The sequence below is a fragment of the Solanum stenotomum genome, chromosome 12 (genome assembly GCF_019186545.1).
Source record: "Solanum stenotomum isolate F172 chromosome 12, ASM1918654v1, whole genome shotgun sequence".
Taxonomy (NCBI): Eukaryota; Viridiplantae; Streptophyta; class Magnoliopsida; order Solanales; family Solanaceae; genus Solanum; species Solanum stenotomum.
Genome location: NC_064293.1, coordinates 40,817,184 through 40,839,495, shown reverse-complemented (window position 1 = coordinate 40,839,495; position 22,312 = coordinate 40,817,184). Strand labels below are relative to the sequence as shown.

The following is a 22,312-nucleotide window of genomic DNA, read 5'->3' as shown; positions in this document are numbered from 1 at the left end:
TAATAATAATAATTCAATATGGGCAATTTGGAAATTGTATAAAAGAATTAAGGGCAAAAAGGTAATATACTTGGTCAACATAAAAGGGTTTTTAAGTTGAAAAAAAAAAAGCTCCCCTCCCCTAGCTTTTAGCTTTTGACTTAAAATAAGTCACTTTGATAATTGTCAAACACTCTAATAAGTCAAAAACTGGCTTTTAAGCCAGTTTGACCAGCTTAAAAGCCCATCCAAACAGGCTCTAAGTCATTTACATAAAGTTAATATGACGTTTGATTGATAATTTTAAAACTCACCAAACTAATGTAGTACTGTATGAGTTATGAGAGAATCTATAAATTATTGTAGTTATTTGAATTTCTAAATCGTCAACCAACCGTCGTAGTTATACAAAAATTAAATATATTTGTTTCTTATTTAGCTACCAAACGATCCCTAACTACATAACTCTAATCACCTACCAAACGATCCTTAAGGGTGTGTTTGGTACAAAGTGAAATGTTATATATGAAAATATTTTTTGTTATTTATTTCTTGTATTTGATATCTCCTTCGTTTGACAATAAGTGACGTTTTAGTCTTTTCATTTTGTATCAAATTAAGTAGCGATTGATCTTATCCTTTCAAAAATATCCTTGTTTATATAACAAAGATTAATTATAATTTTTTTCTTTAATTAAGGATAAGTTGTAAAAATATATTTTTATTGTTTAGGATTGAGTAGTTTTTTAAGAGGTGTATTCAAGCTAAGAGTACTAATCATTTTGAAACAGAATAAGTACACAGGTAGAAAATATTATTTTTAAAAAAATTACTAGTGAATAATTGAGGCAAACACCATGTGTATGGAGGTAAAGTAGTGTAGTGGGAATGTGGGATATAGTAGGGTGATTTGGAGGGTGTAGAGGAGATGTAAATTTATTTTAAAGTCAAAGAACTTATTTTTTAAAATCTTTGAATAACTATGAAAGAAAATAATTAAAAGACCAAACACATCCTATAGTGAGTCCCCACCCCCGAAATCAAACTAACATAGTCAACTAATGCTCCTATAAAGTAGATTCGGGGTTCTTATTTAGTAATTATTGAATAGAAGATTCCCACTAATATTATTATATTATTAATTTTAGTAATACATTCGATTTTTTTGAATAACTAGATCTAATTATATGCTTCTAAATACAAATCAAGTAATGCATTTTACTCTGCTAAAACTTATCAAATTTTGTTCAAATATGTATAATTATTCCAATTGGTCAAATATTAGATTTGTTAAATACATTGCTGAGCCAACTTCTATACAACCAAGTTAAATTATTTAGAATTTTCGATTAATTTGGCACATTTAGGACTTTACGTAACTTAAATTGATTAGCAAGAACTTAACAAAACATGATTTTTTTCCCTCCCTAAGTTGATTCAACTCATTTTGACTTAGATTAAATTATGAATCCATTTATAACCTGTCCAAATGTTAGGAATAAGAACATTAGCCAAGCAACAAAAGTGTTTTGTTGTCCCCACCCCCCAAACAAACCAATGTCATTTACTTATTTATTTTATGATACATTTCTTAAAAGATTATATGCCTTATTTATCAAGATTAAGAATGGAGGAATTTTTTGAAATTTTATACGTAATATTTATATATTTTTTAAAATAATTTAACAATAAAAAGGGGAAAACTACATTTATTCTATTTTGATTTTGTAAATCGATAAATAATTTAGGAAAAAACTTTTTTTAATAATGTAGATAAATAATATGGAACGGAGAGAGTATAACAAATGTATATATAGACTATTTTCGAAACTAAAATATGAAATTTAAAACGGCAGCCGAATTTGAAAAGGTCGCTTTAACCCTTTTCACTACCCATTTTAATGCCTCATGTTAAGAGGATAAGTAACTGGAGGGCCCCAAAAGGTAGGTGAAATACTAGATTATTTTATGGTCGTTATTTGTATTGGAGTTTCAATAAAATCTAAATTACACGCTTAAATTTAAAATCTTGATTAATAATGGAACAATCTCACTATTATACTACCAGCCATGTTGGCAAAAGTAGGTGGAATACTTAAAAAGTCTTATTAGTGAGGTTGGTAACAAAAGTAGGGACCAATTTTCAGTGAACACTTCTTTATTACGTGAATGCAATCTAAATTATGTGTTAATATGTACTAATTGATTATACGAAATTTTTTTTACTATGAAGTAGTGTCGTGCTATTATGACAAGAAAATGTGTTTGGTGTCCATGTATTTGGCATATTAGGTCAAATCGTACCTAGGAAAATAAAAAAATTATTTCAATTTTAATTTTTTTCTTATAGAACTATAAGAGAAAATAAGGATATTTTTATTATTTTTTATTCATGTTAGAAGCTAGGTGCTTTCTTAAACTAAAAAAATAAATCAGTGTTAATGGTGTCAAGTATAATCTTGGTGGCGAGGCACATTAAGTCAAGGAGCAGTATTTTATTAATAGTAAAAAATTTATTAAACTAACCTTATAAGTGACGTATGAGGAAAAATAATAAAGCTCTATTGATTTGTTAGATTGAACAAGTAAATACAAAAATGAAGCAAAGTATAAATAAAATGGTGGGAATGAAAAAAAAAATTAGTATATGGGGTCAGAAAATGGAATGGAGGGAGCAGAGAAGCGAATTGGGCAATTGGCAGGTGCTTTTAACAAATTGTGCCACCTGACTGCTTCACTTTTATTAAAAGATTTCGAATTTGAGCTTCAGAGAAAATTATATTGGAATAGTCATCCCCTAATGGCCATTCGAATTTAGTCGGTACTCCATTGGACACGGGATGGAAAAAAAAGAAGACATTTGGTTTCCTTTTCTTTTTAGAATATACTTGACCAAAATACTTGTCCTCCAAGCATTTGTTTTTTCTCATTTGACAGGCATCACAGCCCATTAAGATTGTTGGACTTTATATGGGCCCACAAATGGACGCCCCCTTACAAAAACAGCAATTCCTGGTCTTTTTTGGTTCATCACCTAGAGTTCGGTATCCATTAGAGTCGCAACTCAATCCGCATTCTGAAAAGTCCCACATAAATGCTTTCTAACAAAGGCGAGGGACTCTAACCCGAGACCTTGATTAAGGATGCAGGAGTGAGTACTTGCCACTTCTTCACAATCTTGCTGAAAAAACCCAAGAGAGCACAAGCAAATTCAATAAATAACCAACTCAATAAGCAAAAACCACTCTGAGAAAAATTGTGAAAATTTTGACTTTTTATTTCTGTTTGTAAATGAAAAACTGTAACTGAAACTGAAAATCCAGGCATGTTCAAATGTTGAACATAGTAAAAGTGCAACAACAATGAACTCTATAAAAAGAAATAATGAAATTCCCCGGGGCAACCACAGTTGCTAAGTTATCTTTTTTCCTAAAAATTCTCCATTACCCCAATATATCCCCAATTGCATATAAAGTTAGTAATAACTGTACATGCCCCTCTTTTCTCCTCTATTGTTGTGTCTGCTGCACAAGAAAATGGGCAGGCTCACACTTGGCTGAATAACCAAATTTCGATATGCTGTATTTCCTATGTACCCCTGTTAGTTTCCCTGTTGCTGCCTTCTGGTGGTAGCCAACAATCGATCTCGAGCACTCCCTAAACAGCAAGAAAAAGAAAGAAATAAGTAACTAAATAAGAAGAGCAAGGTGTTGAGTTGGAAGATTGGAGTTTGTAGACTTACAGAAGTTGATCTTCTGAGTAAGTTGTGTGCACCTCGCACGTCTTGCTCCACTGCTGGACACCGTAGAGTGTGGTCTGAGCTGTATAGATTGCTGCAGCTGCTATGAAGGATGGTGGAAATTTGAGCATTTCATACTCCACAAGGCAAAGCTCAACCAACATGAAAGACAGCAGCTCAAGCTGTTTAAAGCCATGAGTAAAAGTTAGAGAAATATCAATAATGTGTTCGTTACATGTTAAAACAAGTACTGTACATTCAGAACTATCAGCTACTAACCTTCCTATCACATTGAGCAGCCTTGAGATATCTTCGCATAAAAACATATGCAGTTGGGACTGACATATTAAACTGCAGTGTGTTGAGCATCATGCTTTCCTGCATGATATGGAAAAAACAACGTCTTTAGTTATATACTAAACGTAGAGCAAAGTATACTAATTACAGCTATTATGAGAGACCAGAATTTACCATTTCAAGAACCTCCTTCCTTGTATAGGCTTTGTCCGAAATTAACACCAGATCCTCCACCAGTGGAGCACAAACCTCCTCATACTTGCATGCTAGTAGCATTGCAACTAATCCAACAAGCTGAAGCTTCTTTCTAACAATACCTTGCTTCTCCAAGAACCGGTCAATCAAATTGACGGTCAGGAACAACGTCTCTTCCCTGAGCTCAAACTTGTGATGCACCTGTTGATCAGAATGAGCAAGTATTAATTGCTATACTTTGAAGAAATTTATCAACTTAGAAGAGGGAACATTTACTTTACCTCAATTAGCCAGTCAATCAAGATAGATCGCATTCTCTCGTTGATGTCAACCTGTTGTGCCATATAGTTTGGAGAAGCACAGCTATAAACCTGAATATAATGGACAATGATTTAATCATTCCCAAACACATACATTGACGAACTTCAACTCATAAACATAGATGCTACCATTTGAAATAAATAAAAGCAACTATAGGATCTATCCTAGTAAAGTTGTATAAACAGTGGAAAAAGGTGTGATATGTCGGATCTAACTAATGATTTTTAAAAATTGGTGGACATTCAAATGTATCATAACCTTACTAACAATTGAAACTCACATCAGACAAAGCTATAAAACATTTAATTAAGCAGATAATCTTATGAATTAAGGATCTATGCAACTGTTCACTAGTAAGTTACTGAGCTAAACTAACCTCCATTGTTCTGTAGTTAGCAAACAAATCTCCCACATATTCAACAGCTGCAAGATGGTTCTTTGCATCATCACCGTCGATATCTATTACAGCCTCTTCAAAGATATCCTCCATTTCAACCTCCTGAATAATTAATGATGTCTTTAATGATCAGCTCATTAATTAAAAACATACACATTAATATACTAGTATTAATTAATGAAAGTTTAAAAGACAGGATTATTTTTGTTACCATTTGATCCTTGCCCTTTGACACTTTTTCAGTTTGCTCCAAAGACATAGGGACAGGCTTATCATTAGCTGCCTCATTCTCCTCCATATCATCCTCCCAGACACTGAAACTTTCAGCTACTATCTTAGGTTTCTTGTTTTCCTGTTTAAAAAAATCGAAGATTATTAATGTCCCAAAGTTATTTATAAACTATGCATCTGAGTGATCAACAAAGGTAAAGTCCTATTCATTAAAAGCTTGTACCTCTGAACTGTGTTTCTGGGAGCTAGCAATTTGTGCTGCATATTTCCTTCATTGACAAATTAAGTTGTATAAAAGTATCAGTTTATTGAACATCAAATGCAAATTCAAAATAAGCAAAACAAAGATGGAATAACAACATACTCAATGTAATCCCACGACTGGGGCAAAAAACAAAGATGGAGCAACGTTCTAATATTTTTTAATGTCTAACCTCGTGATGGGTCGATGACCATGAACAGGAAGATTCTTGTCACAGATTCCATTTTCACTGAGAAAAGCAAGAAAATCACCAAAATGAGCTAAAGAACTAGTAACAAAAAATGATAAAGACTCAACCAATGGTCAGAGATTCTAATCTAAAAGATTAAAGCTGAAGATTAATTACTCAGATAATCCTCTCTTGTTAACAACACAAGGATATCCCTGACCACCCACTAAATTCTGATTAATCGCTCCCAAAACCCTTCGGTTGCTTCTTGTTTCCACTCCAACAACCTTTCTGGTAGCCATTTCAGCCCCACCTTTCACTTCACAATGACAAGAGAAAAACAAATCAGAAACTCACTTATCACAAACTAGCAACTTAACACAGAAAAAAAAAAAACAGGATTTTATACCTTGAACAGCAGATGGCTTAATCAAGACAGGTTTGTTCTCATCAGTGATTGCCATTTCTTTTTCTTGATTATTAAAACCCCCAAATCAAGAATGAAAAAAAAAATACAATTTTTAACCTTCTTCTTCAGTTACCCCCTCCACCAAGATTGAATCTTTATCAATCTTGATAACTGAAAAAACCCAACTCAAGAATGAAAAAAAAAAAAACTAGAATCTTTAACCCTCTCCAAGATTGAATCTTGATCAATCTTGATTACTGAAAAAACCCAAATCAAGAATGGAAAAAAATAGAATCTTTAACTCTCTTCTTCAGTTACCCTCCACCAAGATTGAATCTTGATCAATCTTGATTAAGAAGAACCAATGAAGAAACAAGAGAGTTGTGAAAAAAGTTAAACAAATGGAAAGAGGGGGAAGAAAGATAGAGAATGTGAGAAAAAAATGGGAATGTGTCTGGTTAAAAATATCAAAAAAAAACACAATACAGATAGACAAAATCTCATTCTTATATTCAAATGAAACGGCTAGTAAAAAAAAAGGGCCGTTGGATTCAATTAAGCATGACTTTTACAGTCCAGCTAGGTAACAACGGTCACCTAAAAGCTGATTTGTTATGACAAGTAGACGTTGCTTTCAAATTAGTGTAAGAAATTAGTTAGTAGTAGTGTAATAGTGGTATAATCTTAATTAACTTACTATAATTAAATGTTGAACTCATTTAATAATATCTAACTTATTGAGATTTGCACTTTTAGAAGACCCATTTTATACGCTCTTGCCCACTTTTACATTTTTGGGCTTTTTGGGAATAGGGCTCCACTTATTTTGGCTCCTCTTACTAATATAGTTTCAAGAAAATATGATGAAACTTTTTGTGGAATGTGACAAAATATGAACTAATATTGCACTAAATTTTGTGTGTGAAATGACTTGTACCCTTTTCCTTTATTTGTCTATGTTTTAGTGTAAGTTGAAAATGTGCATGTTACTTATGATTAGTTAATTACTTTATCCGTCCATTTTTAATTAATGTTCGGTATTAATTTGACATATTTCTAAAAAATAAAGTGATAAATAAAATGATAATTATATCATTATATGTATTATATCATCCTTTAAAGATAGTAAGTTTAATATTTTGAAAATGACATTAGTTAAGAACATGAGTAAATTAGGAATTAAGTGATAAATTATCTCTTAATTTTCTAAACTAGATAAGTAAAAATGAATAGTGGGAGCTAGTTAATCTTTGTTGTTCGTAGGCACTTAGTAATTCGTTGAGATGTATTTGTTATTTCAATCTTAATTATGTGTAACACGTTATCTAGTAATTTATGACAACCAAATTATAAACTCTGAGAACTACTTATAGATAAGAAAACCCTATTATACATGATACAATTATTACTGCTTTTGATGATTGCACATGAGACTTACTAAATACAAACGCATTAACGTTATTAAAAGTGTGTTTATTACTTATTATTGGTTAGTTAACTAATTTTTACTGTTCGTACATAATAAGAATGATTCGTCAAAATGAATTTAGAATTCCAATCTTAATTATGTATAATAATATGTACTTATAACACTTATGCATTGGATGAATTGCATATAATTATTGACTTGCGAAAGACTAGTTAGGTTTTGTCGTTCGTACGTAATTAATCAATGACTCATCAAAATGTATTTATAATTTCAATCTTGATTATGTACCATATGTTATTATCTAGAAATTTATGATAACGTAATTATAAATTCGTGTAACTTTAAAATAAAACAACCCTATGTACAACTATTATGGCATTGAATGAATTACGTAACAAATAGTTTTGAATCATGTTTGATAGGTATATAATGAATTTCTTCATACAAAATCTAGAATTTTATGACAACGTAATTATAAATTTATCAGAATAACTTTTAAATGAGATAATCATACCGTACAACTATTATGACATTAAATAAATTACACAACAAACACTTACTAAAGACAAGTGCATTAATTCAACCATGCTTGATATACAATAATTAAAATTGAATAACCTAATGGAAAATATTTTCTAAGTACTTCAGAGACCTGTTACAAAATATCCGTTAAATTTATGACAATATGGTTCATAACTGATATTAACTTTATTAAATGTGACAACCCATTACAATTGTTACACCACAAAGTTAAATAATGTCAAATTAATTTTCACATTGACTTGAACCATGTTAACGTTATTGAAGTTGGCTTGTAAATTTAATTGAGATAAAATAGATTACTCGTTTATCTGTAAGATTTAATTTTGAAACTAGATTTAATCACACACAAAAGTTAACATTGATAGTTGATTATCATGAAGTTAAATAGATTTGCAACCTTGATTGCAAAATTTAGGAATATTAAAGAAGTCGACTAACGTAGCTACGGAATTATAAGGTCAAGCCATGCATGCACAGATAGAAGATAAAGAAGATTAATTTTTATTTAAAAAAAAGAATTCATTAGTTAATACTCAATTTGTTTGGTTTGATTCGGAGTATGAGGATCAAAGTTACTAATTTTTAATGTAAATTCGGACAAAAGATTTTTATAAAAAAAACAGTACATATTTAGAAATAATATAAAGAGTATTGGTTAGAATAATTAATAATTGAAAATACTTAGAAAATATTATGGTCAAACAGATACTATTTGACTCTCCAAATAGTAATTAAGAAAATAAATTTGAATTGCTAAGCATTAAATGAAAAATCAATACAGTAGATACACTATAAAATATAAATTGCTAGAATTTACAAATACTAGCTTTACCAATTCTTAATTCGAAATTCAAATTCCTAGTTTTAACTTTTATGATTGATTTAACAGTAAAGGAGAAAATAAAATTCATATGTTATAAACGAGTAGTTTTTCCCCTTAATCTTATCAGTTAGATATTGCAAAAGTTTTTGCATTAATTGTGTAGGCTGTAGCACAAAGAGTATTTTAAGGCAAGGTTTATGACATTGCCTTTTTAACAAGATATAATTTTAATATTTCAATCGGGAAATGCTAAATGACCAGAAAATTTGGTCAGAAATTTGGCAAGAATTTGGTCAGAAAATTAAAAAAACTATAATAGTTTTTTATTTTAAAATAAACTGATCTTTTTTCCATTTTTTAATTAAAAGGTATTAAAGTTAAAAGGGTAAAAATATTTAAAAACATAAATAAAATATCATTCTGGCCAAATATTCTGGCCAAAAGGATTTTTCCATTTCAATCTACATACAAGGATAATATTTACTATTGGTATTACAAAACAAACATGAAAGAAGTCTCTCTCTCAGGCGTTTCTTAATTAACATACACTGAAAAAAATTAATTATTATTTTCACTATCTATTTTGCATGTCATATTTTTTCTTACACCGTCTCTTAAAAAAATATTAACTAAAACTCTAAAAGAACAATATTTACTCTTTAATTTCAATTTAATGCTATTCTCTTTTACAACACTTTAATCTCTCTCCATTTATTGAGAAGTAGTGAGGATGGAAATAAATAATTTGTTATATCTTAATTTTTTAAAATAACAGTTATTTTTAATAAATACGAAAATTAAAATGGATCGGAAAAAGTAAAATGGGTTTATGAGCATAAATATGGAGGTTCATAAACGGAAAGCCCAGAAAATTTAAAATCCTCTTGCAAAATCACTGTTTGCCTTTTGGTCTGCAAGTGATTTATGAAATTTACTATATATTAATTATTGTCTTATATGTGTGCATATAATTAGTGTAGCAGGCATGTTCCGACATGCTTTATAATGTCAATTTTTAAAGTGTTATCTCCTCTGCAGGATTTAATTAAAGTTATAATCCAATAATTTTATACCTGAGAATGGGGAAACTTCCTTTCTTCTTCTTTTTTTTTTAAAAAAAAAATATTTCTCGCTCGATATTTGATATCTAAGTTAAGAATTTAACTAATTTGAATTTGTGTCGAGAAGTTTCACTTTAGAGTATAATGTTCTATCAAAATTCAAAAGTGATTTCATACCCTAATGAGACATCGCGATTTTCAAAAAGTTCAACTTTAGAGTAATGCGCTTTCTATTTCATATTCAAAACTCAAACTCAAGAGAAATACTTGATCCAAGTGAGAAACTTCCTTCCGCTTCCATTATTTTCAGTGAGATGTGAATACTTTTCATGGTCTCAACTGTACTTTTCCTATTCTTTTTTTTCTTTTCAAAATGTAATCCTCACCTATCATCTAGTTGTCTTCATTAACTCTAACAAGAGCCAAATTCTTAAAAACATTTTCTCCGATAGTTACTCCTTACATTGGAAAATTTGAAAAAAAAAAAGTGGGGAATAGGCACTGACACAGTCTGAGATATTAAGGACCATGTGTCCAATTGGTTATCTGTTAAAGGCACGTGAACATTTATTCTACTGTCCTCCGTCCAACAATAGTTATCCACTATTTTGAGATATCCAACAATACTCGTCCACTATATGAAATCATTAGATAATTTTACACTTATAGTCATTTCCCTATTGCATTATTCAAAACATTGCATTTATTATATTCAAAGGGTGATATAGTAAAATTACCCTTCTAGTTATAATTTTTTATGAAGTGTACAAAGTCAATAGTAGACAGTTATTGTTGGACAAAGAAAGTAAAAATTATAATGATAAGAGGGGGATAAAATGAAACATTGAAGACAGCTTACCATGAAATGAATGACAAGAAGAGAGAGAACAGTACTTCAAACATGAAAATGAAACTACTACTAAAATTGAAGCCTACCAATTGATATGTAATGGAGTAATAATACCATGTCACAGTCAAAATATGGCAGCTACGGCTCATTCTATTGCCATGTACATGAGATCTAGACACTCCTATGGTAAAAAAAAAAGTGTGTGTGTGGGGGGGGGGGGGGGGGGGGGGGGGGGGGGGGTAAACATGGTAAGACACAGCTCTTGCTCCTTTTTTGAAGAGGATATGATTTTACAAGATACAGTTAAACTCACCTCCTGAAAAGATCTGAAAGTGTTTGGTTTCCAGCTTTTGGTTTACTCTTCTCATCCGAAGCCAACTTACCTCCCTTCAAATCATGTTTTCTGCGATGTAATGACTCACTCTTTTCCTCCTTCTGTTCTTGTGAGGAATCACGCTTCACTTTCAGCTTGTGCTGCTTGGTAATCGCACCATTGTCAACATTGTGTATAAGTTTCAAATGGTTTGCCGAAGTCTGCTGATATTTATTGCCTCCCTTTTGCTCTTTTTTGTGAGACGGCACTGGATGCTTCACTGCTTCAAGCACCATTCTTGTTCCATTCTGTGGCAATTCACTCTGCTCACCCTTACTTTTTTTCTTAGTTACTGCATCCCCGTTATCCAGTTTCTGACTAAGAGATTCATTATCATGCTTCTCGACAGCCTTCTCCTTGGATTGTTTGGCAATAACCGTGTTCCGCTTCTCATCTCTATTATGTTTAATTTCAGTTCTTGTTCCATTCTGCGGCAATTCACTCTGCTCAACCTTACTTTTTTTCTTAGTTACTGCATCCCCGTTAGCCAGTTTCTGACTAAGAGATTCATTATCATGCTTCTCAACAGCCTTCTCCTTTGATTGCTTGGCAATAACCGTGTTCAGCTTCTCATCTCTATTATGTTTAATTTCAGAACTTGCATTGGGCTGATTATCATCTTCACACACGAACTTCCTTTTCTTGAACTTCACAGTTCCACCCATATTTTCCTTCGGAGCATTTTTACTCAATTGAGCATCAATTTTAACCAGGGTATGTTTGATCACTTCACTGCCTAGAATGACCCCAGGAGCTATCGTATCAAGGATGACTTTACCGAGAACAAACCTTGTCTCACGCGTTTGTCCTTTCCCAAGCAGAGTATAATCTATCTCAAAACTATTCCTCCTGGTTTTGAGAGATCTCACATCTCCTATCAGAACGTCAAAAAGTACTTCAACGACCTTCCTCATGTTCTTAGATACAAACACCTGAATATAAAATATCTCATTAAATAGTCAATCAATGTCTACAATAATAATAGAGCAATCACCACTACAGGCTTTAAAAACTATGAACACTTCACCAAGAAATTGACAATTTTTAGACACTGCTGTTGTTCTACTTTATTCAAAGCACGAAGAATCATGACTAAATAGGGATACTGTTGGCAGAGGAAGAGCTTCTGCTAAATCACCATCTCTTCAATGTAAAAGCTGAGGTGATTTCCCGATGAATATAATGAGGCCTTTTAGATGTGGAGAGAGTGTGAAGTTTATTCCAAGTGTAACTCATCCGAAATACCTAGAAAAGTTGAATGAAAGGCATACGTTGAAAATGTAACCAAATAAAGAACACTCTTCGACAAGAGTGGGAAATATGAAGCCGTCTTAATTGCAGGAAATATTATGACTCCACCTTTCTCAACATGTCACCTTTTTCGAATTTATACGAAGCTCGGGGCTTGGAGATTCCCTGTGATGGACTGCCCCTTAGATGAGAGGGATAGAAAACCGTGGATAATCTGCTCCCTGTGAATATGGAAAACTAGTTTTGCTAAACCAAAAGATGGTCTGATCAGTCAATACTACTTCAGATCCTATGTAAGCAGCAGGGGGTTTAAATCATTGTAAGTGCTCTTTTGCAGTGCAATGCACCAGCTTCAAAGAGGTTATAAACGTTTTAATGTCAAGGTATAAACAAATGAGGTATTGTGGAAGATAAGGCAAACTGCTTTGACTTTATCTCTGGATAAGTCATCCAACCAGGCCACCTGCAGATCTGCAATCTGGGATCCTACCATTACATTATGACCAAATGTAATATGGAATAGCAAGCACCCAAGAGCTAAGAAGGCTTCATCGAAAGCTTTGAAAGAGTGGGAGAAAGGGGACGCATGAGCGTTGGATAATGAAAAGAAGGTAGAATTGAACGGGACCTAGTGGTCGATGCTTTTTCTTTTATAGGTAGGGTTGGGCAGCAACTCTACTCCTTGAAGTGAAGAATCGAAAGTCGTTCGTTAGACAAGGACCGCATGAGTTCAACTCTCAGTGGAGTTAAAAAAAACTAGGTGGTTTCTTTCCATTCGTGTGCCTTGATATGGAGCCAAGAAACCGAAGTAAGTTTACTTACCAAACCAGAGCATGGGGAACCTGGGAACTTGGACATTGCTTCCTGGAGGCTGTCCTTATCAGTCAAAATGTCTAAAGAATTTTGCACTAGCACTGCCAGCTCTGTAACTCTTTCCACAAGCTCATCATCTGATATGGAGCCTTGGGAATCTGAAATTTCAGGTGCATAAATAGATGCAGCGTCAGAATGTCTTCTAGCAAAGTTAACACCTTCCTTCCAATTTCCATGGTACAACACAGAAGCAAAAGTCAGGACGACAAATGCCCCTTTAGGATCAGTGATTAGTGCTAGATGAAATGCCAAGAGTGCAACCCTGCTCACATACATCAATCAAAAAGGAAAAATATTGTCAAGAATCATAGTCACTAGAAGCCAATTTCTCAACACTAGCTCAAGCCTGAATCATCCAATAGACTTTCAAAAGGCGATAACACCAGTGAACTGAAAAATAGCAGACAGTTTGATTGCAGAAATCCAGATTATGACTTATGAGCTGCTATGCTGATAGTGAACTATTAACATGACTCCCCAGGTTTCATATGGCTGGATGTAGTCAAAATGCACTATAGAACCATGAAATGCACCAAGCTCAAAATTATAATCAAGCAATGCACAATAATGGTCATGCTATTTTATGCAAATGGTAACAAAAACAATAAGGACCAAGCTATTGTCTTCCCCCAGCTTAAATCTACCATCATACTCCCTATAGTGTTGAACATACATGAGTTCTTCAACATTTGAGATGTGCAAATGCTCCTAATGGTCAATTTAAATGCTAAATGCAGGAGCAGAGTAGAAGTACCAATCTAAGATGCATAAGAAAGGATGATCCCAACTTAGGCTTTTGATATAGGAAGAGGCAGCACGATGTGCCACAGAGATGGTCCAGAATGTGAACACAAAGTATAAAGACAGAAGTTGTTTTTATTCTCCAAAACTTCAATCTCCTTCTATTTCTTTACCACATTCATGATTGTATTCAGTGTGAATTCCCTTGGTAGTTTATGAGGGAGATAGGTGCTTAGTTTCTTTTTGGTAAACCCTCAATACTTTTGATGTAATTACTACAGGAGTTCACTATTGGTGTACTTCTATGTTTATAATACCAGTTAACTTTCTCAAAAAAAAGAATTCCCTTGGCATGTGAAGTGAAATGCAAGTTGCCAAAACCAGAAGAGGTGTTTCAATTTTTTACTGAGAAGGTGGAAGAGGTGTTTCCATTTGCCAGTGCTTATAAAACAAGTGGCATTCTAGCAGGCCTCTGATTGATGAGAAACCATAAACAAGGGAGATCTTAAACCAAAAACAACTTACAAGTTACATCAGAATGAAAGAGTAGTAGAAGACGACCACAAGAGAACAAAATCCCAAATATGGGTGTTAAGAACTTTACTCCAAAGCACAAAAGAAATCAAAAGTTAACTCCAAATATTCTACCCTAAGCTATAAAAGCACTGAACCTTCAGTTAACCAAACAATGATATCTACTGCAAACATCAACACTCCGGACCAAAAGAGAAAGAATACTTCTCCTATAAAGCTATTAGCTATGATGATCGAACAAGATAGGTTAAACCTCAGTAGTTTAGGACTTTAGGTATATAGCTCACAAAATGGTGATAGTTTGGGGAGAGGGGGTTTAGTTTATATTATTCACCTTTATTTATTTAACTTTTTTTGCTCCCATGCAGGATCGAACCCAAGTAATAGCGGTTTGAAACAGAGGTCCAGAACCATTGAAAAACACCTCATATATGAATACAGCTCTCAAAATGACAGTAAACACTAAAAGAATGATAGCCAAAGACAAAAACTCACACTTTAGGAAGAACATGACACACAAGGAAATGAAATAACACTATAAGGTAATTGCAGTAATTGTTACACGGGTGAACAAAGCACCCATCTCAAAAGAAAAGAAACAAAAAATATCAGTTAACAAGGCCAGAAGTGATACTTAGTTCAACAATATATCAACTTACACAAACTATCTCCACCAATGGCTAGAAATTAACTCAACTTACCACAAACTATCATGAGAAGGTCGATCACAGGTAACTAGTTGATCCAAACTGGAAAATAGTTTCTGCAAAATGTTCAGACCAATAAATTTAATGCGTGAAACACTACTAAAAACTCAACAAAAACATGCATCAGGCAAAAAGACAAATATGCCCAAACAAGTGCTTGCATGAGCTCACATATGGGGGGAAAAGCTAGACTTCAGGAGGATGCATGGAAACAAGCACTCCAGAGAAAATATGTACACAAATATGGGAAGAGTTGACATCAAATAAGTGAGGAAGCACATAGAAGGAATTATACAAATTTATGGAGTAAAAAAAAATACAAGATACAAAGATATACCATCAACATAACAGAACTTTCACTCAACTGTTTGTTAGACTGTTGAGCAAGGTGTGCTGCCTGTAAATGACACATTCAGTCAAGTATAAGCTACTGTCCTGAACCAAAAAATCATGAAAGTCACATCATACCAAAATGAAATGAAACAATATGACATACATGAAATGGTAGCAGCATTTCAAGGATGCTGTATCTCTGAAGTAAAGAAAGAGAAGGCTCTGCAGCTCCATAAGACAGCATATAGTTGACTTCCATCATTAATCTAGACTGCACAAGAAAAAATTGAGGCCATGCAGGCAAAAACTACAAACCAAGAAGCAGTTATATAGAAAGATTTCATTGTGGTTAGGAATCTTGTTAGCATCAGGGATGTCAGGCAATGAGAAGAAGGCATAATAGCATAGAGAAAGCTAAACCTTAGGAGGGTTAAACTTAAAAGAACAAACAGAGGTAATTAAATAAGTTAACAATGGTTTACATGAATTCATTGTTCATACCTTGTTCAATATCATTATGGACGGTGAGAGTTTGTGCATAGCAATTTCAATCTCCTTTGAAAAGGACAACTTGAGGCGAGCAGACAGTCTCAAGCCACGCAAGATCCTTGCTGAGGACAAAGCAAATCCAGGATCAGTTCCACAAAAAATTATAAAAGGAAGGCATTAGGGTAAGTTCATGTGACTCGTCCTTTTTTTTTTTCAATTCACCAGCCCTACGACCTCCTCCTAAACTTTTAGAAATGCGTACTCTTACTAGTAAGACCTCTGAAAACGCTTTTCATGTTCACCTGACATAAGGAATGATGTTCAGTTGGTTCACGATAGATGGAGTCGATGGGATAGTGCTTTCTCAAAGCACATAAAGAATATTTTTTTTATGATTGATGGAATGAAAAAATATGACCTTTTCCGTCAAAACTTTTCACCAAACTCTTCAACTCATCCTGCTACCTCCATGTTTATGCCTAATGGCACGTTCACCTCCCACAATCCACCTAGGGAGCATTATCGCCCGCATCTTCAAGGCGGTTCAAGCACCACTCTGCCCCTTTTCACCAGCATGCTACTAGCACTCTTTCTCTCCCCCAACCAAGTGGCACAAGCAACAAACCCAAGCTTTCTCTGATGAAACAACAAGCCCCATTCTAAATATCCATGTTCCTCATTTCCTCTGTGCACTTAAAAAAAAATACCTATCTCATCCCTCCTTTGACAAAAGACAAACTCCACTTCAGACACAATCTCAACAAGAATGATCCCTCCACCATATATTACTTAAAAATACAATCCTGCATTAATGATCTGATACAGAGTGATCCCTTTCTTCACAAACAAGTTATGCAGGAGCTGTAATACAAAGATTTGTAGAACAATGAACAAAAGTTATTTAAATATTTAGGGCGCGTCTATTTTTGGTCAGATATTTGACTTATTGTATTAATAAACTGGACATACTATGGACAATCTAAAACGAGTATTAGATTTTCAATTGAGTAACAATTTTTTCCAGTAATAACTGTCGTCTTAAATCCAACAATATCCTTGGCTAACATGTCACTTCTTTGTCATCTTCAAGAACTATATAACAACAACTAGGCTCAATCTCAAACTAGTTGAGGCTGGCTCTATTAACAAAAACCAACAGGATCAATACCAATGTACAATGCATGAATTGTAGTTCTAATTCTCAAGTCAAGGCACATCTCTAAAATAGTTGCACCTACCACAATCCTCTTCAAATGACAAGTGTGCTGGTACCAAAGTCCTTAACTGCACAAATATGACAAAAGACTTTGTAAATTCCAAAACACATCAAAATGAGACCTTCACATATTTGAAGTAAAATAATTTCACCTGTAAAGATTTTAAGTCCACTATTGCATCGGCATAATCATAGATTGTATTCACGGACGGATCAAAAAACAAACTGTTTCCACAATTTTACAAACACAAAAATGAGTTACTAACACCACAATGAACTGTTTCCACAATTTCATACACACACAAAATGAGTGAACTAGCATGACTATCCAAAAAAAATTAAGAGATCCAATCAATCACATAAAAGATAAAGAACATCTATAAACAGGAAAAAAAATAGACTTTTTGAACTGCAGACAAGCATGTATAGACTGTAATACAAATGTGTTGCTTTCCACCAGAATAGAGAACTGTGGAGAGGTTCTTCAAAAGAAAATGATTAACATGCAAATAGTCTCCCCAATAATATTGATCCTCATAGTTCAATCGGGATAAGGATTAGCGGAGAGGTTCTAACCAGTCCTGGAAACTAAAACAATTTTCCAACAAAAATCTACATTGCTTTCCGATAAGAATTGAGCTCTTTTTTCCTTGCGACATATTTTGTTTTTTAAAACTGCTTCTTTTTATATTATTTTGGCTGTTCAAAAATATTTTTTTATAGCAAATGAAGATTTTAGGAAATTTTACTCTATTATGTTTTTAGCTTTTTTTGTAAAATGCAAATGTTCCCTAAAACAAAACTTAAAACGCATTGGTTTCCAAAATCAAAACCAGATCAACAACATACTTGGTTTCAAAGTTACCCAGCTAAAAAAACAAAAAAACAAACTCGATTTCAGAACAACACTGCCTAAGGCCATCTTCAGTTCTTCATCTTTTATATTACACCCTGTTCTAAATGATAAGATCAAACTGACAGAATCAAGTGAACCAGTGATCTTGTATAGCTACAAGAAACAATTTGCCTAGCTGTACCTATAATGAAGCCACTTATCACGCCAACAATTTCTCATACTTCTACTTCCCACCTTGGAGTATCCAACAGCAACTCCAAGTTCCAACTTCTTAATCAAAGCTCAAGGCATGGCAATGCTTTCCGATCTCAATCACTTTTCTCATCCAAAAGGATGTTGATAGAGCTTGATGATTCATCCAAAAGTAGGTATTCAGGTGCGTTTATGACGTCATCATGGACCCCACATAGGAAATCAAACACGAGACATTGTAGCAGTACCTCCCAAGGATCCCACAAAATGGAAAACACAAGGACATTATTGCACTACCACCGCACTAGTAAACTTCTCATTTTATACCTTGTCTCTGTTACTAAATAAGGTTATGATTCTACATTGCAAATAAGCACCATAATAGGTTTCTAGATATTAGTTGAGGACCACAACATGGATAAATCAAGCATGGCAGTGCACAGCATAGATCCTACCTCTACATGTCTGTCACCACACTGCATTCCTCCATTTTTCTATCAAGACCTTTGCCCACTATCTCCTATATTTCTATAATTACTATCTTTTCCATTATCTTCTGAGCATAGATAAATGCAATTACTCAAATAAAATGTTAATGCATGATTAAAACAACAATTTTGTTATGAGTTCCAATTTTTCAGCTTTTCTTTGCGCTATGGCTGCCTACATAGATATTCATTTTGGGTTGGTGGTAAGAGGAACAGACCGGGCATTGGAACCAAGACAAAATCGAGTCCACCAGTAGAATTGAACAACCTACGAAGCCTTCCAGATCTCCCTTTCCCAGGGAATAATTTACAGAATAGAAATCAGATTTAGCTCCATTTTCTTAAGGGAACAAAAAGTAGAGAGATACCTGTTAACAGTGAAGTCTCGGTGCATGGAATCCTTCCAGAGAATGAAATCCTTCTGATGAAATTTCTTTGGCATTTTAGGAACAGAAAGTTTCTCACTTGCTCCGGTTGGTTTTGCCCTAGTGTCAAAACTTGATACCTGAGAGACAGAAATCCGAATTCTTCACTACTTAAAGTTGTATAGTGTGTGAAATATGATAACCAATATATGTAGCCATCTAGGAGAAAAAGACTTCAGATATATTGTCTGTCCAATATAAGTTCAAAGGGAGGTAAGACACCAATGGAAGTTCTTCAATGAATGTTCTCCTTTTCTTAAACAATGAATAATTTTGATCAAACTGATAAATTTACAAATAACAAGTTAAAAAAAAAATTAAACAATTTAGAAAATGATAAACTTACAAATAAATTTGAACAGTAAGACTAAACCACTTCTCACTTCTCAAAGCACTTTAGTGACTTTCATTTTACAGCAATTACCTACTTATAACAAAAGATAAGTATACAAATGTGAAATACACCATGCCCATGTACAGACATACAAGTATATAATGTGCAACAGATCTATAGCATAAAGCTGCACCAACCTCCACAATAGAACCATTGACATGTACTCTACATATTGGAAACCGTCGTCCAACAATTATTGCACGGTGAAAATGCCTTTTTATCTATGACAAATAGAACAGACCGACATAAATATTGAATCATGGGGACGAGTAGTTGAAACCAAACATAACTGGCTCGTTATTAGGATACTATTTGAATGTATCTTGGACCTGCGGAAGCCTTGCAGTTGTGATTACATCAAAATCTTTTGGTATTTTATTGAGAATTAGATCTCTGACACATCCACCAACCAAGTAAGCTTCAAACCCTGCATATTGCAACTTTTGGTCAAAGGCTAACCTTCACGCAGTGAGATATCTAAATATGAACACGCATGCAAACTAAGTAGTGCCAAGACAAGGGTCAAATACAACCAAGGAAAATGTGCTTAAACTAGTATCTTATTGTGTGGCTCTTCATCCAAGCAAACTACAATTTATTGGGAGCTTAGATAGTGACTATCTTTAACTGAGAAATCCGGATAAACAACAAAGCATATGTACGTATCACCTCCACTTTGGAGACTCTTCAGAACCGTCCATGCATATGCTGGTATCAAGGAGTTACTTATCCCAAAGTCCCTTGAGTAAAGCTTCCTCCACTTTGAGAAGTCAATTTCACCTGCATCATCATCATCACAAATCATAGTGTTACTACTAATCACATAAAATCCACTCATCTGACCTGCAAACCATTGCCACTCCTGAACGCAATGGAACAGAAACACCTTCTCTTTATGTGTGTAGAACATTATGACACTGGACTTAACAGAGGCAAGTTCTTGTCAATATTGATTTATGGAATTCATGGCAAATTCTTGTTGAAAAACGTTTAATACTAACACGTCATTTTTATTTATTTTTTTGAATTCTTCAAAGAATCCACTTGGCAATAGAGACTGCACCAAGAACCAAGAAAAAATAACTAAAGAAAAATAACTAGGAAGAATCAGTGTTTACCAGCATCAACCACAGACCCAGAACCCATATTAGCAGAGTGCTGTTCCCGATGTTTGTCTTTAGAATACGTGTTGTGATTAAATTTCTAGAACACGGAAATTCAAGAAAATTGTTATAAACTGTTCGACAATTTGCCTGAACGAATATCACAAGAACAAGATAATCAAGTTATCACCTGAAAGACAAGAAAGGCTTTAAAGCGCGACAGCAAGAAATTGGGTTTGGTTTGTTGGGCTAGCGCCGCCATCAATTTTATTTATAATTTAAAGAAATATGGTTGCCGTTTGAGAGCGGGATCAAGAAAAAGGCGCCTCTTTCATGTCTACTGACAACAATGTTTGCGGCTTTGATTTAGCCATTTAGGTCACACGCTCTTACAATCGAAAAATTGGGTTAATATAAGCAAAAAGCTTTTGGCAACCTTCAATTTGTGGGTTTCAAATTTATGCCTAAATCTCTCATAAAAAAAGATGAATTTTTTTTATCCAGTTTCTTTTTTGTGTGTGTTTTTGTTCAAATATACGGAGTAAAAAATATTTGAGTATTCAGAAATGGTTACATGACTTTATTTTTAATATTTGTTTAAAGTTTCATCAATTAACATTTTTAGAGAAGGCATTTAAAAGGAAATAAATTTGTCACGCAATTTAAGTATTCAAAAACGGAGCCAGACCAAAAGCAAATTTCACAGTATGATTGATGCTACAAGGGAAACTACTCACGACACATAGATTGATCAAATGGAGACTCATCATGAAAGCTAAATGTATCATTTGTCAATAGGAAAATGAGTCCATAAATCATCTCTTTTGGAATGCTCTTTTACCAAAAACATCTGGTTAAGACTCCTCAAATGGTTACACAAGGAGGAATTGATAAGAGACACTAGGGACCAATTCATGCACTAATATTATTAGCAACTCATGAAGAAGATTTCAGTCTGCTTAAATTTTTTTTGAAATGTTCCTAGCTGAATTCATTTATTGTCTATGGATAAAAAGAAATAAAAGGATATTTGAAAAGGAAACTAGATGTCAGGAAGACATAGCAAAGAAAGTGGTGTATATGTGCAACGTAAGAGCCACCACTGAAATCATAATCTTAGTTCAAAACAATTTATCTTAAACCCATCACATAGTTGGATAGTTTAGCTATAGCTTGACGTTTTATGAGTTTGTTTGACTGTGGGACCTCATCTTTGTAAATTTTCTTTACTGTGGTGATTAATACAAGTTCAATTATCAAAAAAATATATATAAAAAATACAACTAATACAATGTTTTCAAAAATGTAATAGGAAAATGATTATAATTAATGATACGGATAAGTATTGTTTGACATCTTAAAATAGTATAGTAGATAATTATTGTTGGACGAATGAAATATAAAATTATATATTTAATAACAATTTTGAGGAAGTTAAAACAAAATCAATATATATATATAAACACAAAAACTATTTATCATTGAATTGAATTTTTAAAGACCAGCATCTAGCATTCAAAAATTTTCCCAAAATATGTCTAGCTTGAGGTTTGAATATCCAAACTCAGAACATAATTGGACGATCCAACACACCAAGAGGCAGTCTTTGTCAAGCAAAGTCAGTTTGTTCAT

The 22,312-nt window shown here is 33.4% G+C and overlaps 3 protein-coding genes across 4 annotated transcripts in view; 1 reads left to right on the top strand and 2 right to left on the bottom strand.

The window, feature by feature from the left end:
* The window catches only part of LOC125846792 (catalase isozyme 2), a 186,530-nt gene that overhangs the window by 102,709 nt on the left and 61,509 nt on the right, over positions 1–22,312 (top strand). The window lies entirely within an intron of this gene.
* Positions 3,247–6,443, bottom strand: LOC125846795 (G2/mitotic-specific cyclin-2-like). The gene is made up of 11 exons (XM_049526402.1): positions 6,000–6,443; positions 5,768–5,909; positions 5,594–5,650; positions 5,383–5,428; positions 5,140–5,280; positions 4,908–5,030; positions 4,492–4,581; positions 4,190–4,411; positions 3,998–4,096; positions 3,722–3,900; positions 3,247–3,636 (listed from the first exon to the last, which is right to left on the bottom strand). Exons 1-11 carry the CDS (start codon positions 6,052–6,054, stop codon positions 3,489–3,491), a joined length of 1,302 nt encoding a protein of 433 aa, XP_049382359.1. The 5' UTR covers positions 6,055–6,443; the 3' UTR covers positions 3,247–3,488.
* LOC125846786 (uncharacterized) lies at positions 10,917–21,043 on the bottom strand. 2 transcript variants are annotated; one of them, XM_049526392.1, is made up of 15 exons: positions 20,871–21,043; positions 20,696–20,780; positions 20,247–20,357; positions 19,907–20,004; positions 19,715–19,798; positions 19,127–19,263; positions 17,375–17,447; positions 17,245–17,290; positions 16,019–16,128; positions 15,681–15,788; positions 15,522–15,581; positions 15,179–15,240; positions 13,152–13,464; positions 11,531–12,010; positions 10,917–11,350 (listed from the first exon to the last, which is right to left on the bottom strand). In XM_049526392.1, exons 1-15 carry the CDS (start codon positions 20,940–20,942, stop codon positions 11,015–11,017), a joined length of 2,175 nt encoding a protein of 724 aa, XP_049382349.1. In that variant the 5' UTR covers positions 20,943–21,043; the 3' UTR covers positions 10,917–11,014. The 2 variants fall into 2 exon arrangements, with proteins under 2 accessions (XP_049382349.1, XP_049382348.1); XM_049526391.1 differs by having other exon boundaries at positions 10,917–12,010; positions 20,880–21,039.